At 37.9% G+C, this 19,534-nt stretch overlaps 3 protein-coding genes across 9 annotated transcripts in view; 1 reads left to right on the top strand and 2 right to left on the bottom strand.

Moving 5' to 3' along the window:
• The window catches only part of LOC145939159 (uncharacterized), a 38,099-nt gene extending 30,562 nt beyond the window's left edge, over positions 1 to 7,537 (bottom strand). Inside the window, exons 1-10 of the mRNA XM_083043373.1 lie at positions 7,297 to 7,537; positions 6,023 to 6,164; positions 2,559 to 2,859; positions 1,729 to 1,909; positions 1,396 to 1,646; positions 1,161 to 1,305; positions 866 to 1,078; positions 616 to 798; positions 340 to 537; positions 77 to 213 (exon numbers count right to left, since the gene is read on the bottom strand). Coding sequence (XP_082899499.1) covers positions 77 to 213; positions 340 to 537; positions 616 to 798; positions 866 to 1,078; positions 1,161 to 1,305; positions 1,396 to 1,646; positions 1,729 to 1,909; positions 2,559 to 2,859; positions 6,023 to 6,164; positions 7,297 to 7,309 — 1,764 coding nt within the window. The 5' untranslated portion in view covers positions 7,310 to 7,537. The remainder of the gene's footprint in view (positions 1 to 76; positions 214 to 339; positions 538 to 615; positions 799 to 865; positions 1,079 to 1,160; positions 1,306 to 1,395; positions 1,647 to 1,728; positions 1,910 to 2,558; positions 2,860 to 6,022; positions 6,165 to 7,296) is intronic.
• Positions 7,538 to 8,051: 514 nt separating this feature from the next.
• LOC145938457 (uncharacterized) lies at positions 8,052 to 14,412 on the bottom strand. 2 transcript variants are annotated; one of them, XM_083042121.1, is made up of 10 exons: positions 13,985 to 14,412; positions 12,562 to 12,944; positions 12,268 to 12,490; positions 11,893 to 12,180; positions 11,660 to 11,787; positions 11,421 to 11,593; positions 10,948 to 11,338; positions 10,687 to 10,857; positions 10,431 to 10,596; positions 8,052 to 10,347 (listed from the first exon to the last, which is right to left on the bottom strand). In XM_083042121.1, the coding sequence occupies exons 1-10, from the start codon at positions 14,064 to 14,066 to the stop codon at positions 8,219 to 8,221; spliced, it is 4,134 nt and encodes a 1,377-aa protein (XP_082898247.1). In that variant the 5' UTR covers positions 14,067 to 14,412; the 3' UTR covers positions 8,052 to 8,218. The 2 variants fall into 2 exon arrangements, with proteins under 2 accessions (XP_082898247.1, XP_082898246.1); XM_083042120.1 differs by having other exon boundaries at positions 10,431 to 10,857; positions 13,985 to 14,411.
• A 1,140-nt stretch (positions 14,413 to 15,552) lies between these two features.
• Positions 15,553 to 19,534, top strand: part of LOC145938110 (uncharacterized) — a 32,350-nt gene continuing 28,368 nt past the window's right edge. For 2 of the 6 annotated variants that reach the window (XM_083041508.1, XM_083041507.1), the window contains exons 1-13: positions 15,560 to 15,910; positions 16,202 to 16,448; positions 16,529 to 16,721; positions 16,837 to 16,950; positions 17,049 to 17,223; positions 17,410 to 17,510; positions 17,588 to 17,797; positions 17,881 to 18,066; positions 18,137 to 18,251; positions 18,332 to 18,573; positions 18,658 to 18,780; positions 18,895 to 19,086; positions 19,229 to 19,437. In XM_083041508.1, the coding sequence (XP_082897634.1) occupies positions 16,264 to 16,448; positions 16,529 to 16,721; positions 16,837 to 16,950; positions 17,049 to 17,223; positions 17,410 to 17,510; positions 17,588 to 17,797; positions 17,881 to 18,066; positions 18,137 to 18,251; positions 18,332 to 18,573; positions 18,658 to 18,780; positions 18,895 to 19,086; positions 19,229 to 19,437 (2,045 nt within the window). In that variant the 5' untranslated portion in view covers positions 15,560 to 15,910; positions 16,202 to 16,263. Of the gene's footprint in view, positions 15,911 to 16,201; positions 16,449 to 16,528; positions 16,722 to 16,836; positions 16,951 to 17,048; positions 17,224 to 17,409; positions 17,511 to 17,587; positions 17,798 to 17,880; positions 18,067 to 18,136; positions 18,252 to 18,331; positions 18,574 to 18,657; positions 18,781 to 18,894; positions 19,087 to 19,228; positions 19,438 to 19,534 lie in introns of those variants that run through there. The other 4 variants (XM_083041514.1, XM_083041511.1, XM_083041509.1 and 1 more) reach the window with 4 other exon arrangements.

Below are 19,534 nucleotides of genomic sequence, written 5' to 3'. Positions count from 1 at the left end.
AAAATCATTCACACATTCGCGTTTCTTACATAATGGCAAACGATATAATTATGTACACACATTCACGAATACTCACTTGATCGATAAATTCGAGTTTTCGCACTTCGAGATGGCATGTGCCAAGATTCTCTTTTGCTGCGTGATATTTGTCGGATTCATCCACTAACATATCGTCTCTATACCAAGAAAGACTCGGTTCCGGTACAATACTTACTAAATAAAAAATAATAATGACTCTATCAATACAAATATAAAATTGTGCGCAGTAAGAAAGCAAACGTGTGTTTATCTAATTTATTTATTTTATTTTCAAAAAAATAGGCAAATATACATAAGTACCTTGCACTGTAAAGCGAAAATCTTCATTTACCCTCGCCTCGCAACTCCTGAGACCTTTTATAAACTTTGGCGGTTGATTAACGCTCAAAAGCTGAAAACGTTCTTCTTCGTTTAATTGATTTTGAATGTCTTCGATAGTTAATTCAGCCGTACTCTTGGCCTCGCCCATGCAGTTTTTCGCGATACAGCAATACGAACCTGAATATCGATAAAATATGTAGATACGAAAGATGGAGACCAGAAGGAGAATATATAGTTAATTCAATGGCTGCCTACCTAATGAATTTGTCCCGGTTAATTGATAGACGTCTCCTGGCTTAAGTTCCTGCCCGTCTTTGAACCATCTCAGCAACGGCGTCGGAAAACCTACGACTTTGCATTCGAACGAGACAAGACCTTCTTCCGTCAAGACTGCTTTCAGATTCTCCATGAAACGCGGCTTTCTGTAGTTTCTTGGTACTTATGAAAAATGAAGCAGACGTTGATACGATTACCTCAACCAGCTGTCTATTTTTACGATACGTACTAGACATGGCTACGTAGCAGCTCGTAAATTGCTTCATATTTTCCTCGCTGGTAGCGACGCATTTCCATTCACCCTCGTCCACGGCCTCGACTTGTTTTATTTCGATTGAATATCTTCCGATGCCATCTTCTATTATGTGATATCTTTCGTCGGGTTCGACACGACCTCCTTTGTTGTACCAGGCGATTGCCTTCGGCCAGGGTGGTACTTGAACTGTTAACAAACATGTATTTTATATATAATATATAAAATAAATGTTAATAAAAAATTAAAAGAATTATCAATTTGAATCTACCTTGGCAGGACAGCACGAGGGTGTCTCCGATCCGGCAACACTCATCTTGGAGCATTTTTTTGAATACCGGAAGTGGTCCGGACGGTGCCAAGGCATCCGCTGGTTTCAGCGAACCTTCTCGGCTTCCTCTTCCGACTACATGAACCTGTATGGAACAATAATATATTCGACGATAAAAGCTATGTAACAGGAGCTTTACAATCAAATTATTTGAATAAATTCATAACGCATTTACTTTTGAAGAAGAATAAGTTGTTCCCATGCAATTATTTGCTTCGCAGGTGTAAACGCCGAGGGAAGTCGGGTCATCGGGATTGGCGGTCAGAGCGAAAACGTCGCCAGCTTTAATTTCCTTGCTGTCTTTAAACCACCTGAGTACCGGTGTGGGTACACCGATAACTTTGCATTCCAACGACACGGTACCAGTCTCAGTGAGCAGCGCGCGAAGTTCTTCGACGAATTCCGGCCTTTTGTAAGCCTTGGGAACTAAAGTTAGATCGAATCTGCGATTAATCGAGGCGTGTTAACTGTTAAAAAGATGTCAAGTGAATCCCAAGTGCAAGATTACCGATGACAGTGAGAGTGGACGTGCACGAGGATCTCCCGCTACGATTCTCCGCCATGCAGGTCCAGCATCCTTGATCCTCGACCGTGACAGGAGCAACGTCGACGCAATGAAAATTTCCTTCGTGAACGAGGGAGAATCTCGGTCCCTCATGAATAGGTGAGTCATCTTTATACCAAGATATCTGAAATTAATAAATTTAATTTAATCGTAAGAATATCGTTCGATAAATCTCTATATCAGTTTATTTTAATACGCTTACGTTTGCTGTAATAAAACTTTATAACGCTGTTAAGCTATTTCGCGTATGGCGGAAGAGACATGCGAAGGAATATCGGAATATATAGTCTCTGGCACATAGTATGCGGGCATGCGTAATAATAGTATTAATACGACGCACAAGAAGACGCGTAACCAGTTTCCTTTACTCTTCACCGTCTTTCGCCGTAAGTTCAGGTCATGGACCTCCCGCTGCCCATCTTAGTTTGCCTTTCCCGTTTCGTCTGGTACCGGGATAGAAGAGGGAAGAGAAATGCCTGACAATAAGTCACCGCCTGGGACCATCGGTTCCATCTTCCGGGTTGATCGCGGTATAGTTGGCACAAAATATTATCTGCCTATCTTAGGTCAGGACGTCTCTTACGTCATGTTACGAATATGGCTAAGTTGCCAAATGGCAAATGATTTTCTTGTCTCGTTAATATACACACAAACTCTTTTTATCTACTCAAACTAATATTTAAAGAAAAATTTATTCGCAGTGCAATATGTGTGCGATTAATTTGTTTTTTTAGTTTTTTTGTCGCTATTTATCGTTATATATGAAATCGTACCTTCGGAGTGGTTGAACTTCGAATCTCTACCAGAAATCTGGTTCGAGTGCCGACCTTAACCGCAAGATCGCTCAATCTTCTCAAGAAGATTGGGGGATCGCCCTCTTCGTAACTTGCTTCGCTGATGCTTAGATGAATTTTCTTTACAGCTCCTTTATCGTTTTCTTGTCCGAGTCTTGTTGCTACGAGAGAATAGTAACCCGCATCGTTTTTACGCGATTGCTTCAAGGCCAATTGCACGACATTGCCTCGCATCGACAATCGATATCGATCCGATGAAATTGGCAATCCGTCTCGTATTCTGCAAATTTCGTAAATTAAAACAATATTTAATTCAACCGAAGATACGAAGAAAAACGGAGAACGCGCAATTTTTTGTCATTAGTACGTAAAGGGAGATGCGGTAGTTTTTTAATTCACAAATGTCAATAGATCGATCCGGAAAAGTTAATTATTGCAAAATTATTTAAATATAACAAAATTATTATTCAACAGTTTAATTTATCAAACACATATATTTACGCTGCCTTTCAGATGATGTCCAATCAGATAAATCTTTACTTTCGAATCTATATTTATCGTTTTAATATTAATATTTTTGATCCGCACAATTCGCATTACTTCGAAATTAATTAAAATTAAATTTTACGAATTTATACTCAATTTTATTTAATTTGATTTAGGTAAAGTTATACTTATATAAGTATTAAGAATAAATGATGTATGCTAATTTCTTGATCTTTTTCATTAATCTCTCACGTGTGATTATGTATCATATGTACTAAAATTTATCACAAGTAAAACAAATGAAATTTTGGAATGAATGAAACGAAGGGAAGACTATTATAGTTTTATGTCACTGCGATAATCTGTTATTTTGCTGTGTTCTTGACACATGCGTGTTCTTACGTTTACGTAAAAATATATACATCGGCCCGGCATATTTCGGGCAGAATGATCTAGAGTCTAAAGTCTTGGCATTGCTCTACTGCCCTATTTTTGTCACCTTTTTCATCTTGTGATGAACCTGTTTAGAACTAAGAGAAAAAATCTAACAAGCACAATTTATTGACTCTTTTACACGTTTCTTCTCTTTGCGAAAATTATCGTCCGCGTTAATCGAAGGAACGTGGAACGATCCTAGAAATATCGTGTATGAATCAAGCACGCAACTTGATGCAACTCAATGTATCTGACGTAAGACCGGTGAGACTTCATTGACGTGACGCGGCGTCGCCGTGACATAATAAATTTGTCTTCTATTTACTTTTTACGTTTTATTTTTTTAAGCACATAATAATTAATCGCGTATTTAATCGGTAATATACATAGATAGTCGATACATGTAAAGTGTTCAAGGACACGAGTGAGTATTATTTAGCATTAGCTAAGTCATGAAGATATATCTGTTCATAAACTAATATTAGATCAAGAGCACCTTTTTTTATCATCCTACCGGTATTCCGATCCATCGGAGGAGGATCCAGTAATGCAATTCTTTTTACCGTTACTGCATTTGCAGCAATTACTTCCCATGATGAATCGACAAGGAAGGGTATACCTTCTTGTCAGAATGTACCGCCGATGAGGTAATTGCCATAAATTGCCCACATTCTTTTACAAACAAACATTTTGGCTCGGTCTATCTTTAAACATTCTTTAATACCGTTTTATCCCTTCTCACATCTAAAAGTGTTTCAGTGAATATCAACAATCACGTGGAGAGACAGCACGTTTCTGCCATATGCTTCAGTTCTTCCGAGATATTGATCTCTGCCGCGCATAATCTCCGGTCATGACACACTGCAATGACCGCGTGAGCGATAAAATTAGCGAGGTACACATTGGTCGTTCGACAATTTTGACAGCGCGATGGCGCTCTGCAAATTCGCTTCATTAAGCTCGATGCATCGGTATATGTCTCATATTTATCGAGATTATATTAAAATCGGCTTATCTTTAAATCTTATATAATTAAATGATGATAATATAATGACAACTCGGCTCTTCGATGATGGCTAATCTTTGGTTTTTCTTTTATTCTTTCATAATGTCATTATCTTCACTTTGAAACTTACATTTAGGACCTTTATGTTTGTCAAATGATTCCTCATCATCAAAGACAGAATGTGCGATAGAAAAATGATTCCTCGCTTAGATTTTTCATTGATGATTTAGCGCAATTATTTATTTTTAGGAGAAGTACACAATGATGCACACCGGCATAATTGAATACGAAATTAGAATTTCGACAATTCAATCTCGATAGAGCACACAAGCACCTCTTCTATATCGATGGGCAAGAGACGCGTACCGATGCACTAAAAAAATCGAATGGTTAACACCCTTTCTTAGGGGTTCGTCGGTCGTCGCGACGCTCTTTCAGCATCAGACTGATAGCGAGACGCCAACGTCAGACTGTCCCCTCCAAATTTTCCACCTCCATCAAAGATTTCGTGTATATAGTTTCAAGGAACCGCGTAAGCAACTGACTATCTCATATAGAAGCTAGCGAGAGCCAACCGTGGAATATAGTTGGACTGGGCAACAACATCGGCGTCTCTTTCATCTTTTCGTGAAAATTTCGAGCGCGGTCGAAATTAGCTTACATAGTGTTACGTCCTTGCACGAAGAGGGGCTGTGATGAGAGTTTTAGATTTAATTTATTCATATCATTATCGTGACGTTCAGTGGCGAACCATCTATCGCGATGATTGAAATATCCCGAAGAAGAGGAAGTTTGCCTACATTATATAGATACATGATTTTTTGATGTTATGTGAAAGATTACTGATAAATATTTTGATTTTATGTCTATGATTATTTGTTAATCTATTTATCATGAAGTTTATCATATCAAAATAAAAAATACCAAATTTTCAACAATTTTAAGTTTTGCAATTTTTATGGGACTGGATTTTTTTTACTTAATGATAGTATACGTTATTAATATTTATCTTATGCACAAGATACACAGGTATATGAAATCACATGTCGCGAAATAGATTTCTATTTAACTCAGATTGGAGCATACGGCTTTTTTTAGATCAAGCATTATTTATTATCATTTTTTTAACGATTGGAATATCAGGTAAACTATCAACAATCGTACTGCTCGTTCTTATTAGTAAATAGTTATTGACGGAACATCGAACGTATCAGATGTGTCCCTCACGTTCCAGACATTGCTGGAATGACGATCCATGCAAGAATATTGAGCAAAATTATACGCGGCAAGTATAATTCAGTTCTCCGAAATTAAGTGCGCGACAGCTTAAAATAACTTGCGTTTGATCCTTGGCACGTCCCAAGGTCCTATATAAAATTAAGGCCAGTATATGAGAATGAACGATAACACGAAAATGGGTATTTTGTTAAAATGTCGCGATACGAGAGCAACAGGTATATGTGTGCAAAGCTGTTTACGCTTCATTCGATAGGGTAAACATATGTGTTATACTTACAAATCGAATTGTAAGTCATCGTAATTTTCGGATGAAACCAATTTCAGTTCGACGATGATGTCTTCGCCTACACGTCCTTGAGTTGACACGATCTGATCTTCTTCGATCCATTCTGGCGGTCCTTTATTCTTCGATGAAAGATCTGTAAGTATTTTACATTGCTCGTTGTAAATTAATTATATATACACATTTCTCTATGACAGAATAAAGAAAATTAATTATTAATTTTAATTATGCTCATAACTGCACGATAAGAAAACATTTATCAATATCCGATGATGGAAGGAAATTTACTGTTGAAAAGCTATCTGCTATTTCGAGACTCACGTGCTTTGCAAAATGGCTACAGGAATTGCGCTATAGCAGGTACATATGCAAAATAGTATAGCATAAATATAGATGGCTATATATTTTAGTAAAGTGTGGTAAAGCGGCACCACTTAAGAAAATAAAACGTAGCCGATCTATAAATCTTTACGATCGGATCTACCTTCCAAAAGAAGCCGCTGTTACTTGAAAATTTTGCGATATGAAGTGCGCTCGGAATTTCGATCAGATGCACCCACGCATGTCCAGATTGCACCATTATAACATAAATAAATATATTCATGTTTGCTTAACAAAAATATTTTGGCAAACAATATCGTCGATATTTATATTGAATTAAAACACTATGATTCCGCGAAGAGATCAATTACGATCTCGTTAAATGTATTTTAAAATCGCGTAACCGCAATTGTGCATTTTATATCAGTCGTAAAATAGCGAGATATACATATAAGTTAAATATAAGACAAATTGATCAGCTATCAGATATAAAACTGGAAAGAAAAGTAATAATTATAAAAATTTATTATTATATATTAATTTATTATACGCAAACAGCAAATTTCAACATTTTTTTATAATAAATTATGTACACATAATTCTGCAATCTTTTTACATTAATTTTTCTTGTCAATCATTCAATTTCTAGTTTGAATCTATACATTGATAGCGCCTACACGATTTCGACAAAGTTATATATTCCTATCGCAATACTTATTCATATACTGCGTAATTGCAACAGTGACAAGGTATCTTTTTTCACTTGCAAGTACGACAGAATATATGAAAATAAAGCGGACATATATGAAAAACATAAATTTCGCACTTTCCTTCCAAGTTCCCCCGTCATGTATCGTCTTCGATGAACCGGCGGTTCACCACGGTTCATGAATGTCGGCTAATACCGGCGAATGCGCGGCTACGACAACTCAACTTGTGCATCTTACCTGTTAAGGTCATCTCGTCAAACGTTACGTAGGACGATCTTTCCGTGCATTGACATTACTCGCGAAGGGCCGATCTGCGTACGCGTGTGTATTACACGGGAAAACTCTTGCACCGCGTTCACCACCACCACCGGCCAGCTTGTTCCTGTCTTGACCCTATATTGATACAGCACACCCTATGCCACGAGACGTCTGACGGCAGGAGGCCCTGCTCCGTTCTAAAATCGTCCCGACGCCGCGCTCTCGGCTTCGTCGTTTTAACGAAAGAAGCACATGCGCCGTTCGGGATCTTCGTACCCTCGTTTTTCCACTCTTTGTCTCTCTTTCGCTGATGTAACCACGTCGTTCCTATTTTCACTTTTCCTTTTGCTTTCGACGCGCGAAACTGAAACTTTGTTTTGCAGGTATTCTATTCTCATGTACATATTTTCGAACCGGTAAAATTAGGTGAATTAAGTAAGTGCGCAGAATTTTCAGACTGTGCGAAAAAAGAAAATTTTATTATTTATAATACGGAAATTTAGCGCGATAAACATTTATGATTCGCATCAATGAATATAATAAATAAAATTTTCCGAAAAATAAATTTTTTTAAAGTAACAATTATTTACGTATGATGTAATATGATAACTGCTAAATACATAATAAAAAATACGCATAATATTAGAGGAATTTGGTGAAAATATGTACATAATTTATTAGAGATAAGGAATTAATATATTTATTATAAATACAACAGATAACAATAACGAGTATCGATTGTATTACATATGAAGAATGTCATAAATAGTATGCAATTCTCGATATATTATATCGGTTCAGCGTATGATATATTATTTCTTTGGCAATCATTTAGCATATTTTGATTGGTAAACATGATGTACATAAAATATATATGACAGTTTAGTTGCACATCGATCGATCAGGGTTTCTTGGTGGACCGCCACCAACGACGTGGCATCCATCCGTGTATTTCCTCCTGTATTCTTCGATATAGAAGCAGTACGATAAACGGAACCGCCAGGGTTTCCTTCTTGAAGAAATAAACGTACATTGCAGCCATCAGCAACGTCAGGTCGGTTATGTAGTCCACTGTCGATCTGACTGTGTTTTTAGCTTCCAGAGCTAACTGCTTGTCATCTGCACGTTCGGGAGTGCTTTTCCCGGCAACTTCTTTGGTAACCTCGGATTCTTTCTTCATCGCTCGATATTTGTTACTCTCGAGTGCCTTCTGCAGCTTCTCAACCTTTGACTCTACTGATGCCGTCGCTCCATGCCTCTCCCTGGAGTTTGATCTTGACGAGGAGCGTGAGGAAGGGCCGGAAGGTATTTTAGATCTACGAGATCCTTGTTCGTTTAAGTCGTTTTTCGCTAATGATCGATTGTTTCTTTCCAGAGAAGGCGTGCGATTTCGGGTTTTCGAGGATGATCTCGACGAAGCGCCTGCCGTTCGTTCCCTCTTCCTCACAGCTGGAGATTGGTCCCTGGAAATCGATTTATCGCGTTTCGCAGTCGTCGTGTCTCTTGCGGGAGTCGTGCTTCTGGAATTAGCGCTTTCTTTCTTGGTAATCGTTGGCGCTTGATTATTTTTTGTTTGCTTGTCGATTTTATTCTTATTTTGAATTTTTAATTTCGACATCTCAGCCTGAGCAGGCTCTTGTTTATCCTTGTTTAGATTTGGCGCAAGTTTTTCCTGCACTCGATGCTTTTGATCCGCTTGTTCCTCTGAAAAGGAAGATCTTCGAGAACTGGCTGCGCTACCGTGTCGCGAATGACCCGCGTACTCTCGAACTATCTCGGTATACTGATTCACGACCGCCATTCTTGCCTCTATTTCAGCTGCCTCCTCTTCAGGTGTTATGGACCGCATTTTCGATTGCATACGTCGATTTTTCGCTGCTTCTGCCGCTGATAAAATGCTATTTGTATCGGATTCCGACATTGCAGGTGTTTTCAGAGCCTCGGACATGCTCGAAAAATCTGTAATTTTCTCTTTAATATCGATATTTATCTTTTCTATATTTTCTTCTTCATACGGCTGCGATGATATTTGTTTTATTGGTTTTTCTGGAGGAATCGATATGTCGAAATTGTCCGGAGAAATCATTTCTTCCTTGGGTTTCTTTAAAATAGACTTTGGTACCACGTTGTTCGGTGAGACAGGAGTAACTGCTCTAACAGGTGGAGGAGACGAAATATCCAAACTCATTCTATCGTATGAAATTTGTGGCAGTTCCGGTTCGACATGTGGAACCGGCCTTCCCCTAGGATGATAAGTATCTTCTTCATCCATAACTCGTCTCGCCAGGATCCTCGATCTTAATAATTTCAAGTCCTCGCTATCCGCGCTACTAATCTCTTCCGATGATTCTTCGGAAGTATCGACGCTATTAATTTCCTCTTCTTCCATTTCTTTAGCTATATTTGCAGTAATGGAGGCTGCCGCCTCTTCATCGTTCGTTCGTATTGATTTCTCTTCCTGCACCTCCTCCAACAGCGGTACGTTCCTTTCATGCCATCTACGCAGACGTTTTACGGATTCGTCCTCGTCGCTCTTCCTCCAGGAATCCGCCATCGTCGTTTCAGAGGGGAGATTCGGATCTGACCTGGCCTCGACATCCGACAGCAAAGCCGGCGAGAGAAGTTTCATCGTTTTCGGGGCCGCTTCGGTTTGTCCCTCGCTCGATCTTCGGCGATTCTTTTTAGCTTGCCACGAGACAATCAAGTTCTGCGTCGTGACGCCGGAATTCGATAGGCGTCTTCGAAGGGACGATTTCTGAACGGATTCGACATTTAATAGCGCCAATTCACCGGTTTGTCTCTCAACCTGGGTCTTCCGTTTAGCAATCTCGGATGCCTCTTCGACGGCGACCGCGCGATAGAAACGTTCCATAGCTCGTTCGTGAAGAAGCTCGGTAGAGCTGACAGCTGTTCGCATTACTTCTACTATTTGATGCTGCGAGCTGAATAATTCCGGAAGTGACAGCGACATCGACGGCGGTATGAGATCGTTCTCCTCTTCCGTCAACTCGATCATGTCCGGTTTACTACCTAAAAAGACGAATGCATATTTTTTAGTACAATTTTTATGTTTTTACAGATTTTTTGTCGTAGAATTTCTCGCGCGCACTTACTTATGTCGCTTCTGATGTAAGTTTCAGGCGACGTGCCGTTTGTCACGATTACATTTTCCTCTTCCATCGTCTCATCCGGATATAAAACCAGTATAAACTCAGAGCTGTCGTGTAATACGTCCTCGTCATCCTCTCGTGATAATTGCTTTTGCAATTGCAGATTATCCTGTGGTGGAGATAACACGGATTCATTTATAAGAGCGGTCTGTCTTTTTAGAATCGAATTCGAAGATGATAAAAGATAGCTAGTTGCAACATTATTCTCTTCTCTCTGAGGTTCTTGAATTCTCGGCAACGAAAGCGGAGAGAGGCTTCTTCTTTCTTTTGTCGTAGATATCGAACGTGGCTTGAAATCCTCTTCTGGAGAAGAGACTGTTACGGTTGGTTTCGGCGACATTGTTCTTTCCCTCTTTACAACAATATCTTGCTACATTGCAGAAAATTACGTATATTTTTAATAATCCTTTTAATCTGTAATTAAATTAGCGTACCTTTTTCATACTTGTTTATTTCTTACCTTGTCTCTCGTATCTGTCGTAGCATTCGGTCGGACTGTATGATTTCCTGTAAGAGAAACTTGTTGCTTCGTAGAAGCGTGATCTCTGGATCTGGCTGGAGGAACTGGCGGTTGTTCCTTCTCCAAAGTGTCCGGTGCAAATGTCACTCTACTGTCTGCTCTGGATGGTCTGTCCAGCGTAGAAATCGGTGTTGCGAGCCGTTGCGTTGAAGCTGATCGTTCATCGTATCCGAAGCGATCGATGCTTTCGTTTTGTGCTCTAGCTTCTTCCCTTGTTAAACTCCTAGTTCTTTGCGCCGGCATAGTGAGATTAACTTCGCGTTTGTCTCCGCGAGATCTACTGATCTCTCGATGGCTTTGCGATTTCTCGCTCAAGGACGGCGTAACAATTCTACAAAGATAAATCTATGACTTTATTTCTGCGCAGGTAAAAAATATTTCAAAGTGAAGAGCACGCGTTGACGACAAAGTACCTTCGTTTAAGGTCTGGAATGAAGATAACGTCGCTCTCTTCGCTAGGATCGCTGACTCCATAAGGATTTTCAGCCTTCACGCGAAATTTATATTCGGAGCCTTCGATTAATTCTGTTAACGTTGCGCTGGTGCATCTGCTCGTTGTTGCTTTAAGCCACACTTCCCAGCCAATCTGAAACAATCATTGTCAAATTTCTAAAAATATACGCGAATAAAAATAACATTTTTGATTGCGTACTCTATAGTATTCGACGATGTAAGTCCCGATCTTGCATCCGCCGTCATCCTCCGGTTCTTTCCACGATAACGTCACCGATCTACCTAGAGTCATCGCGACAGACACTTTTCCGGGAGCAGCTGGTCGATCTGTTGGCAAAAATTAGTTGGAAAATAATTAAAATTATATTATACTTATATATTAAAAAGAGTTGAAAAAACTAATATCTGAATTAATGCAACGTTTTCACACACCTGTTACAGTGACCAGAAAAGACGCAGTATCTTCACCTAGTTTGTTCGTAGCTTTGACGGTATATTCGCCTCGATCATTTCGTTTGGCATCCGGTATTTTCAAAACTGATTCACCGTCCATCACCTCAAATATGTGTCTAGCATCCTTGAATATCAGCTCCCCGTCGTGATACCAGGTGACAGTAGGCGGTGGCTTACCTGCCAAAGATACCTTCAGTCTGATGGTTTCATCTTGCTCAAAAAGCAGTCCGTCCTCGTATTGACGGGGTAATCGTATCCGCGGTGACGCTAAATGCATAAATAATATTTAGAAATTTATCAAAATTACAAAGAAGCCATTTTTATATTTTTTAATCAGCATTGCCAATTTCTAACCTTCGAGAATTAATTTAGCTCTGGTAGCAACGTGACCCGCTCGATTGGTAGCGGTACATTTGATTTCACCCTCGTCGTTAAGCGCGGTTTGATGAATCAGAAGAACGCTCTTTCCATTATCCGTAACGATCCTGGTGCGTCTACTGCTAAAAATCTCGAAACCGTCCTTGAACCATGAGATTTTCGCCAATGGTGTACCGGAGAATTGTACGACAAACTCGGCCTATATGTGGGAAAAGTTATCATTACAAATTTTAAATTTAAGCATAAGCATTACGCAATCTAGATACACACCTGTTCGTTCTCGAGCACCGTCGTATCCTTGAGCTCCAGATCGAAATAAGGAGCGCAAGCTGCGGTGACCCTTTGTAAGGTGACTGTGAGCGGCTCGGAGATTTCGCTCGGCCGTGAAAGCCCAACTGCATTCTGTGCTCTGACTCGAAATTGATAGCGCCATCCTGGTTCGAGACCGCTCAGAGTTAGCTCCGGGAAGGTGCATAAACCGGAACTGCTTCGTATCCAATGAGGAGAGCCCAGTCGTCGATGTTCGACCAAGTATCCGACGATCGCCGATCCACCGTTACTCGGCGATCTCTCCCATCGTATCGCTACAACATCCGGCTGCGTTTCGTCCGTACCCGATATCAAGATAGGTTTGCCCGGCGGGGCTGGAAGACCTAAGATAGCATGCCGAATGTTTACAAATATTCCAACAAAATGTAAATTAATGTGCTGAAAATATCGTCTGATCTAAAATTATTATATTAATATATATATTTAATATTTTTAATATAATTATATAGTAATATTTAATTTATTAATTTATTAATATTTTTTTTCTTGACTTTTCTCAGGGCGACACAATACTAATGTCAGCAAGTTCTTGCTAGAACGATGCTGACGTATGTATATAGAGCAAATTTTCAACATCGGCATGTAAGTGGCGCTCCCAAAATAAAATGCGTCGCGTTTGGCAGTACCAAGCCGGTGCACTCTCTACCAATTGAGCATTCAATATCATTATTTCTTGCCTGTTTTTTATAATTACGTACACTAATTGCGCATTGTCTTAAAAATAAACATCGTATAACAATAGATTATGATTAAGCTAAAAAAAAAAAATTAATAAAATCAATACACGATCTAAACGTTCTTTCAAATTAGACAGATCGATAGTTAGTAACAATCTAATTTTAGATGTCATCTCGATGTCAGAACCGTCTAATCGAATTTAATTTAACAATGATTTAACATTGATATCAATTTCTTTACATCTACACTATTAACAAGATATAAAATGTGTATTAATTATTATTTATTAGAAATGATCTTTATAAAAATGTTTCGCGATTGTTACTGAAATCAAGAGTACAAAACTTAAAAACAAATTTGTATTTTTATATTTTTATACATACACTCTAATCAAATTACAACATTTATATAAATATTAAATAATTGTAGAAAATGAGCAAAGATATAAAAGCTAGAAGTAATCAAAATAATTTTCAATGTGTTTAAAATCGCGTGAATAATATTCTGTTGTCCTAATAAACATGCATTTTGGAATTTAGCAGCATCTATTGAATTATTATTGGATTGATAAGGCATTGGCGAATTTCTTGATATAAATTTAAACGACATGGAAATTATCTCTCCAATTTTGAAGATACGATCGAGAATCGTAAAATTATACGAGTGAAACGATAGATCGATCTACCTGGACCATCCCAACGTGTCTTCCTCGAGTTGGTGCCGATGGAGATGCTCTTCGAATAGTCTTTCGTTGTGGCGTTGCCCATCGTGCCTCCTCTTCCTCCTTCTCGTCGAGCCTGGCTCGACGATCACTTCGTCCCTGGCCAGTTTTCCGATCGTTCCCGCACTCCGAGATGTCAAAAGTATCACATTGACAACTATCCGAAGAATGATTAAATAGCAAAATGATACTGATCTTTAATGAAGACCAACTTGGGTGAAAGATGGGAAGAGAAAAAGAGAGAGAAAAAGAGAAAGAGAGAGAGAGAAGAAGAGAAGATGAATAAATGAGAGACGACAGGAGGAAAAGGGAGAGATGGACCAAAAGAAAAAAAGACAGAAAATGTGTGCTGGATATAGCGCGAGGCTCGGTGCAGCACTGGCGAACTTCCCCGTGGTCGTCGTCGACTGTAGCGACGCCAAATCTCTTCAGCTTTCCTCGACGTCTATCTTTGTCCCATTGATATGTTCTTTAACTCTGAGCTTCTTTGACTATATCCTCTTTTCAACATATTTTTCTTATAATTGCAAAATTATTTAATTTTTTAAATTTAAATATCAGTGTCAGACCAAAATGTATAATTGTATTTGTATATCGTATCGTAATTTACGTTTTTTTGAAGATCTATACAATTACTGTGTATATGTGTGTACCAAAATCTCGTCTTATATGATCTCGCGTTCGTATTTTACATAATAAAACCACGTGGTAATACAGTATTACTATGTAAATATGTAAAGTTAGAAGGTGGTATCGATATCTTGCTGTGTTTTGCTGTAAATTAAAAATCTTAAATAGTAAAAAGTGTATTTTATCTAATTTGATAAATTATCTAATTCGAATAAATGTATAACATATTTAAATTAAAGTAAAAAATTGCTTTATTTAAAGTAAAATCGTACAAATCACTACAAGTCTTTTATTATATTTATCCGGGTTGATCGTGCTTTAAGAAACTTTCACGAAGAAGTGCATCGTAATGTCATCAAATTGTATGTGACAATTTTTCCTTGGTATATTTTTTAAATATATTAATTATATTAAATATATATATTAGTTAATTAATTGATTAATCTCTCTAAAACGCATTTGCGTTCATACATTATAAAGATAATTGATTTAAATTTGTAGTTAAATTATAATACACGTAAATTATTTGAATATATTATCTTATTGATATACATCTATGAAAAATTGTAGATGTTATAATTTGTTTTAATTTACATTAATTAAATGATTTGAGACATCTGTCAAATGCGTGAAATGTGTGATGTCATCCGTGTGTGTAAACCGCGTAACCGACATCTACTGAAGATGTCTTCTTATTTTCTCTCCGCAATCTCCGTTACTTCTCTACCTAAAATATTTCTGCACATTTCTAAAGAGAGATAAGGAATCAAAAAAATGCGGAACTCCAGAAGAGACAGAGAGATGAGAGGAAGGGAAGGGCCGCGTGCGTAAAGAGGGGGAACATACGGTTAATCGGTGCCAAAGTACCGTTGTATCTGAATGGACCAGGGATGGCTTTCGGTTTTCCTGCAGCCTCCGTCGCGGCTGCAGCTCCGCGCTGCGTCTATCGCGCATCGCGCACATTCTCTATCTATACAAATGCACGTGCGTGTACATTTATGCGCATGTGACAATTTTTCCTTCTGTCATTAACGCGGGACACGTGCGACGGCGACTTGAGTCAATCCAAGGCGTAATAGTCCCCTCGTTGGTCACGTGGATACGCAGATGTAGAGCACCTGGAGCCAACCTGAAACAGCTGCTGACTAGTATTCCCGCATTCCCGCTATACATTCGAAGTGTATACTATGCCGTGTGTTCTGCGTCTACGCAATGTTTCGTCGTGATACTTTGGATGCGATTCAGAGTCACTGGAGATCGGTGAATACTGTTAATTGCAGTTATAATTCAGACATTCGCGTGTAAAATTTTTTCAAAGAGTGAAAAATATACACTTGATAGTTACTGATTATTTTTTTCTGTGGGATAAACGAAGAATTTAAATGTATAAATGTTTAATCAGAATTTTTTTCAACTACTTGAATTGTCTATCATAAAAATGTATATTATTTGAATGATAATGTGTGTGTAACCATTAATAATGAAATATTTAATGAAATAATTGCGAAATTTATATATGTATATATTATCGACAAATGTGATCTTTTTCAGATCGATCACGATATCTGTAGAAGACTTTGAAATGATTTTCTTGTAAAAACAAAGTTATAGAGATGTCTATGAAAAATTTGAAGGCAGCAGATATCCTGGAGGCTCTAGAATCAAAGCTCGCATATATTCCAGGTGGTCGTGATCGTGACGGACGGCCTTTAATAGTAATTAGTGTTCCTCCAGAACTTGATCCAACAACAAAACCGAAATTAGAGTCTCTCATTTTGTATTTTGTATCAATTTTCAGGTATACAATATCTCGATATCTCACTGTACACATGTATAAATATCATTAGTTTATATGTAGGTGATATTTTTTCTGATTAGCGAAGAGACGAAAGAAAAGGGCTTGGCTTTAATTGTGGATGCGCGTCGCGGTGCTTGGCGCGTAGCTAGATCCTGTATTAGGCTATCCATAAATCTTGTAGGATCAACAGCCGTTTCCGTGATCGTGGTGCGACCCGATGGTTTCTGGGACAAACGTGTTGATACCTGTACCAAATCGCACAAAGAGGGCGAAGTTAGTTAATGAATTAATTTGATAAATATATATTTATTGCAATTATATTATATAAAAACCGCGCATCCAAGGCATCGAAGTTTTTTTTTCATCTTCTCGCTAATTTACGTTTTAGGCAATGTACGTTACTCTAACGAGACTGCATGTTTATATCGACTTTTCTCAATTACCGTACGAGTTGGCAGGTAATAAGGCATATAATCACGTCGAATGGATTAAGAAACGTATGGTAAATTAAACATTTTTATCACGAAATTGAAAATATAAGAAATGTGCTAATAATTTTTTGATACATTGACTTATATATACTCGACTTTGACCTTATAGAAAATAGAAGATTATTCGAGAGACGCGTTAGAACTAATATCGAAAATGACAAATTTACATCAACGACTGACAACTTTTGATGGTATTCGTATGAAGCAATCAGACGATGACATAGAATCTTATTGGGAGATTGGTATGGAATTGTTATCAACAGCACGTCATATACTTCAATCAGGTCTATATATTACAATTTTACTTTAGATTTTTCAAAATTAGAATTATACTTATATAATAATATGAAGTAATAAATATACAATATTAGTAATAAAATTTAATAATTTATTTTAAACGAGACAATTCTTTACGTAAAAATTATGGAAAAAGTTAATTATAATACATAAATAGTGTGTTTGTTTGTTAGGTAGAAACCTAGTCAGTTCTATGAGCAGAGAGTCCTCCAAAGATACTTTGGACATGATTAAAGAAATTCATAAACTGCTCGATTCTATCGAATTAAAACAGGTATTTAAAAGTGCATTTAAGATTTATATATATATAAATTTGTTTCTTAATTAATTTAACACGTTTATTATTTTTAGATGGATATTGAAAATTCGTGGATAGAAATGGAACGGAATCTGGATACTGCCAGAGTAATCGAAGATCTCGAGCAGGGTGTATCGAGCGTTACCGATTGGATCCTGGGTCCAGCAGATATGATGCTGAACTCTTGCTGTCAGGTTGGTTTCGATGTTGCTTCCTCCGAGGAACTGCGAAGACAACACGAAAAGCTTGAGCTTAAATGCCGGGTAAACGAAATCTCATAATTTTTTATTTTATTATAACAAAAAATCGTGATAATCGAAGATATAATTATAATGTGTGTTTACAGGAAACTTATGGGCGATATGCGGAATTGCTCCATAAAATTGACAGTCTCCCAAAAAACAGACTGCCCGAAGACTTAAAATCTCAGAGAGATTTCATGGACTTTGTTTGCCGTAGTTTTGCTTCACGACTCGAAAGACGTAGAAATGTATTGATCACTTCGCAAAGATTCTTCAGGCTTGTTTCTGAGGTAAGAAATAATCTCGATCGAATAATATCAGGTAAAAAAGTTTTTCTTTCTAACTTGTTGTTGCTTACAGTACTTTGATAGGACAAGTGAAGTATTTGAGCAATTAGTCATGGGTAGCAGAAATTATAATATCTCTCAGGCGAGCATTAAGCTCTTAACATTGGAGAAAAGTCAAACAGTTTTAGGTAAGAGCAAAAGACACGACTCGTCAGATATTAATATTTTTGTTCAGTTTTTTATTCAACACGCTTGAATAATTTTTCAGACAGTTTAGAGCGCGAACTCGTAAAAGAAGGCGAAAAATTGTCGGACATTCTCTCTATGCCAGTGAAGGACGCGCTTGGACGAGAAATTTGCGTGAATTACAACGAAGATATCGTTAACATAAAAGATATATTAGACGCAACAAACGCCAGGAAAAATATCTTTAACGATAGCGTGGAATTGCAAAAGTTGTCGTTGAAACAAGTAGCCTTGATACATATGTACGAGAGCGATGCCGAACAAGTGAGCACAAAATAAGACGTAACGTAAAAAAAATAATTAAAAAAAAGATATAAAAGGATACGATATAAAATACGATTTTTTCAGGCCGTTGAATGGTTGAACGATCTATTTGACGTACTACTTCAGAATCATATGGAAGTTGGATGTAACACAAAAGAAATACAATCGCAGAAAGAAGAGCATCAATCCTTTCAGGAAACTGCGAAGGTAAAACATATGATTAGTGCGATATAATGAAGCGAGGGCTCTCCCGATTTGTGCAGAATTTAAGTGCAATTTCTGTAGAATTTGAGTGCAATGTATCGAAATAAATATTTACAGGGAACTTATGAGTACGGTGGTCAGTTGGTGAACGGCGCGCGAGTGCTGAGATTATCTTGCAGAATATCTTTAGAGAGCAACGCTGGTATCTTCTCGAGATTGCGACAAGCTTGGCGGCAGTTTCGATCCGTTAGTCAGGAGCAGCTAACCAGGTTGCGAGTATGCGCTGTCTTTCACAGGAACGTTGAAGATGTACGCAAACGTGAAGTAATATCAAATAAAAATGCAACAATATGAAAGTAGTTGAGGCTATTTCACTAGGACAAAAAATCATTATTTTGCATGTCACGTAGCTGTGTGTCTTCTATAAACTTTCTCTTTAATCTGTTTAAAGCACTGTACCAGATTGCAAAACTTGGTGGAAACAGTGACAATCTTATATCGTGGTGCAAAAGACGAGGATGCAACAGTGAAATCGCGTATCAGAACAGACATAAGAGACATCCTTGATAATCGAGAGAAACTTTTATTGGAGGTTGGTCGGATGGTGAGGCTCGGTCGCCTCCTCAAGACGAGATTAAAAGAGCCTCTTTATCAGCAACCGTAAGTACGACGAGAAATCGCAGCGCGGTCTCGCATTAGCATAGTTATGGCATTAAGAAACCCCTATCTTTAATTTAAATATCTAAAATAAAAGAGT

This window comes from Prenolepis imparis, unplaced genomic scaffold, assembly GCF_030444845.1.
Source record: "Prenolepis imparis isolate NDT839.2.m4 unplaced genomic scaffold, iyPreImpa1.0 SCAF_7, whole genome shotgun sequence".
In the NCBI taxonomy this organism is placed as follows: domain Eukaryota; kingdom Metazoa; phylum Arthropoda; class Insecta; order Hymenoptera; family Formicidae; genus Prenolepis; species Prenolepis imparis.
Note: the sequence above shows the minus strand (reverse complement) of the source record. Positions and strands in the feature narration are given on the sequence as shown.